General features: G+C 40.0%; 1 protein-coding gene across 1 annotated transcript; it reads right to left on the bottom strand.

Moving 5' to 3' along the window:
- Positions 1 to 265: 265 nt before the first annotated feature.
- LOC307180706 (heat shock cognate 71 kDa protein-like) lies at positions 266 to 2,214 on the bottom strand (the record flags this gene model as incomplete). The annotated part of the gene is given in 4 exon segments (XM_079911079.1): positions 266 to 490; positions 494 to 2,019; positions 2,022 to 2,133; positions 2,137 to 2,214. Coding segments are annotated over 4 exon segments (1,941 nt in total).
- Positions 2,215 to 3,801: the final 1,587 nt, after the last annotated feature.

The following is a 3,801-nucleotide window of genomic DNA, read 5'->3' on the forward strand; positions in this document are numbered from 1 at the left end:
GCTTGTCCCCATCTATTGTTTTTGTTCTGTTTTGCCAATTTTAAATACATTTTTATTTAAGACATTGCATTTTCCACTTACAATACAGTGCTTGTAAAGTGCAATGTTATTTCCTTTCCCTGTGCACACATTCCATGTTCAAGTATCAAGAATGCCCAGTTTACTACAGCAGCTCAACTATAAAACTGCCATGTAGCAAAAAATTGCTACAAATTTGGCTCCTTCCATGTTGTGTTGAGCAATGCTAAACCTATGCTAGGCTGGCTTAATCAACCTCTTCAATGGTGGGCCCAGAGGAGGCACCACCAGACAGAGGAGCTCCACCACCAGGGAAGCCCCTGGGCATTCCACCTGACATTCCTCCTGGCATGCCTCCTGCAGTCTGGTACAGCTTAGTAATGATGGTGTTGCAGACTTTTTCCAGCTCCTTCTGCTGATGTTCAAATTCTTCCTTCTCTGTAGTCTGGTTCTTATCAAGCCAGTTGATTATTTAATTACACTTATCAAGAATCTTCTGTTTGTCCTCATCATTAATCTTGCCTTGAAGTTTCTCATCCTTAACAGTAGCTTTCATGTTGAAAGCATAAGATTCAAGAGAATTCTTTGAAGACAACTTATTCCGCTGCTTCTCATCTTCAGTTTTATACTTCTCTGCTTCCTGAACCATGCGTTCAATGTCTTCCTTGCTCAAACGGCCCTTGTCATTAGTGATGGTAATCTTGTTCTCTTTTCCTGTGCTCTTATCCACAGTAGAGACATTGAGGATGCCATTGACATCAATATCGAAAGTGACTTCAATCTGAGGAACACCACGGGGGGCAAGAGGTATGCCTGTGATTTCAAACTTGCCAAGCAGGTTGTTATCCTTGGTCATGGCACACTCACCTTCATAAACCTGAATGAGTACACCGGGCTGGTTGTCCGAGTATGTTGTGAAGATCTGCATCTGCTTGCTGGGAATGGTGGTGTTGTGCTTGATGAGGACAATCATGACTCCACCAGCAGTTTCAATTCCAAGGGAAAGAGGAGTGACATCCAACAGCAGCAAGTCTTGAATATTTTCAGATTTGTCTCCAGATAAAATGGCTGCCTGGACAGCTGCACCATAAGCAAAAGCTTCATCAGGGTTGATGCTCTTATTAAGTTCTTTCCCACTGAAGAAGTCCTGTAGAAGTTTCCGAATTTGGGGGATGTGGGTTGAACCACCCACCAGGACAATATCATGGATCTGAGACTTGTCTAGTTTGGCATCCAGAAGGGCTTTCTCCACAGGGTCCAGTGTGCCACTGAACAGGTCAGCATTCAGTTCTTCAAATCGGGCATGGGTAATTGAGGTATAGAAGTCAATTCCTTCATAGAGGGAATCAATCTTAATACTGGCCTGGGTGCTGGAAGAGAGAGTGCACTTAGCATGCTCAGAAGCAGTATGAAGGCGATGGACAGTCCTCTTGTTCTCACTGATGTCCTTCTTGTGCTTGCACTTGAATTCTGCAATAAAATGGTTGACCATCCGGTTGTCAAAGTCTTCTCCACCTAAGTGGGTATCTCCAGCTGTAGATTTGACCTCAAAGATTCCATCCTCAATAGTGAGGATTGACACATCAAAAGTGCCACCACATATATCAAAGATCAGCACATTTCTTTCTGCTCCAACCTTTTTGTCTAAGCTATAGGCAATAGCAGCAGCAGTTGGCTCACTGATAATTCTAAGTACACTGAGCCCAGCAATAGTTCCAGCATCTTTGGTAGCCTGACACTGAGAATCATTAAAGTAAGCCGGTACTGTAACAACAGCATCGGTAACAGTCTTCCCAAGGTAGGCTTCTGCTATTTCCTTCATCTTTGTCAAAACCATGGATGACACCTCTGGATAAAAACTTTTTGTCTCTCCCTTGTATTCTACTTGAACTTCAGGCCTGCCTGCATCATTCACCACCACCATGAAGGGCCAATGCTTCATATCAGACTGGACAACAGCATCATTAAATTTTCGTCCAATGAAGCGTTTGTTATCAAAGTGTTAGTGGGATTCATTGCAACTTGGTTCTTTGCAGCATCACCGATCAATCGTTCGGTATCATTAAAGGCGACATAGCTTGGTGTAGTTCTGTTCCCCTGATCATTGGCAATTATTTACACATTTCTGTGCTGGAAGACACCCACACAAGAATAGGTGGTGCCAAGATCAATGCCAACTGCAGGTCCCTTAGACATGGTTGCTGGAGCGCAGGCCCGGGTCCACTGAAGGAGAAAACAGCAACCTATAGAGCTGCCACTGCGTTCAACGAGAAACCCCATCTATTGTTGAGTATGGATGTACCATGTACCACAGTTTATTTAACTACTCACCTATTGAAATATATTTTGGTAGTTTTCAGTTTGGAGCTACTACAGATGAAGCTACTATAAACATTTGTGTAACACTTTCATTTATCTGAGATAAACGCTGAAGAATGCATTTGCTGCATCATAAGGTAGTCGTAGGTTTAGTTTTTTTGTTTGTTTCTTTCTTTCTTTGCTTGATTTTGTTTTTAAATTCCCTTTCATTCCTGAAGGATATTTTGCTAGATATAAAATTTACAGTTGACAATTCTTTTATTTCAGTACTTGAGAAGCATTGTGTCACTTCTTTCTGGCCTTCATGACTTTACATGAGAAATCTGTTGTCAATAGAATTTGTGTTTCCATATAGGTAATGCATTATTTCTCTCGGGTTGATTTCAAGATATATATATTTTTATCTTTGGCTTTCAGAATTTAATTCTGATGTGTCTTGGCATATATTTATTTGAGTTTATCCTATTTAGGGTTTTCTAAGCTTCTTGGGTCTCTATGTTTATGATTTTTGCTAAGTTAAAGAAGTTTTCTGCCATTTGTTCTTTGAATATTTTTATTCCATTCTCTGATGCTGATGATATTACTGTTACCTCTTTCTTTGTATTCCCATAGGTCCTCTAGACTCTTTTTATTCTCACTTTGTTTTTTCTCTGTTATTAACATTGGGTAAATTCTATTGATCTGTCCTTAAATTCACTGATTTTATGCTCTGTCATTTCCAATCTACCATTAATCCCATCTGGTGATTTTTTTCAAATTCAGTTACCTTATTTTCTATTTTTATAATTTACCTTTGGTATTTTTATATCTTCTATTTCTTTGCTGAAATTTCCTTTTTTTTTCATTTGTTTCAAATGTGTTCCTGATTGCTCACAGAAAACACTTTTTTGGAAAGATGAATTAAAATCCTTGTCAGATAATTCCAACATCTGTCATGTAAGTATTGACATTTCTTGCCTTTCTTTTCTTGTTCAAGTTGTGATTGTCCTGGTTCTTAATAAAATGAATGATCTCTATTGTATCCTAGGCATTTTGGGTATTTTGTCTTGAGACTTAGGATTTTGTTTAATCTTTTTAGCAGGGAGTCATCCTAATTAGGTGTAGCACACAGATCTGGGGAGGGGTTAGAAATTGTTACCTGCTATGCTCCACTGTTACAACCCCATAAAAATATGTAGTGCTGACTCACACCATCTCATTGAAAACGTGTGAGTTGTAAGCTCTGTCCCTGTGCCTAAACCAGAAATAATAGTAGTGGAAGAATTATATCACTTAGCCCACATCTCGCAGCCTGATCCACCTTGTTAATGCTGGATGGTAATGAAGGTTTAGCTCCCAACTAGGCTCTGCTGACAGAGTGGGGTGCATGGAATGGAGTGCCAACTAGTCCCTCTTAAAACCACTTTATTCACTTTCATTGTTGCTGAATGTAGGTGAAGACTCATCTCCCTTTGGTACCCTGCT

Source organism: Stenella coeruleoalba, assembly GCF_951394435.1.
Source record: "Stenella coeruleoalba genome assembly, chromosome: X".
NCBI lineage: Eukaryota > Metazoa > Chordata > Mammalia > Artiodactyla > Delphinidae > Stenella > Stenella coeruleoalba.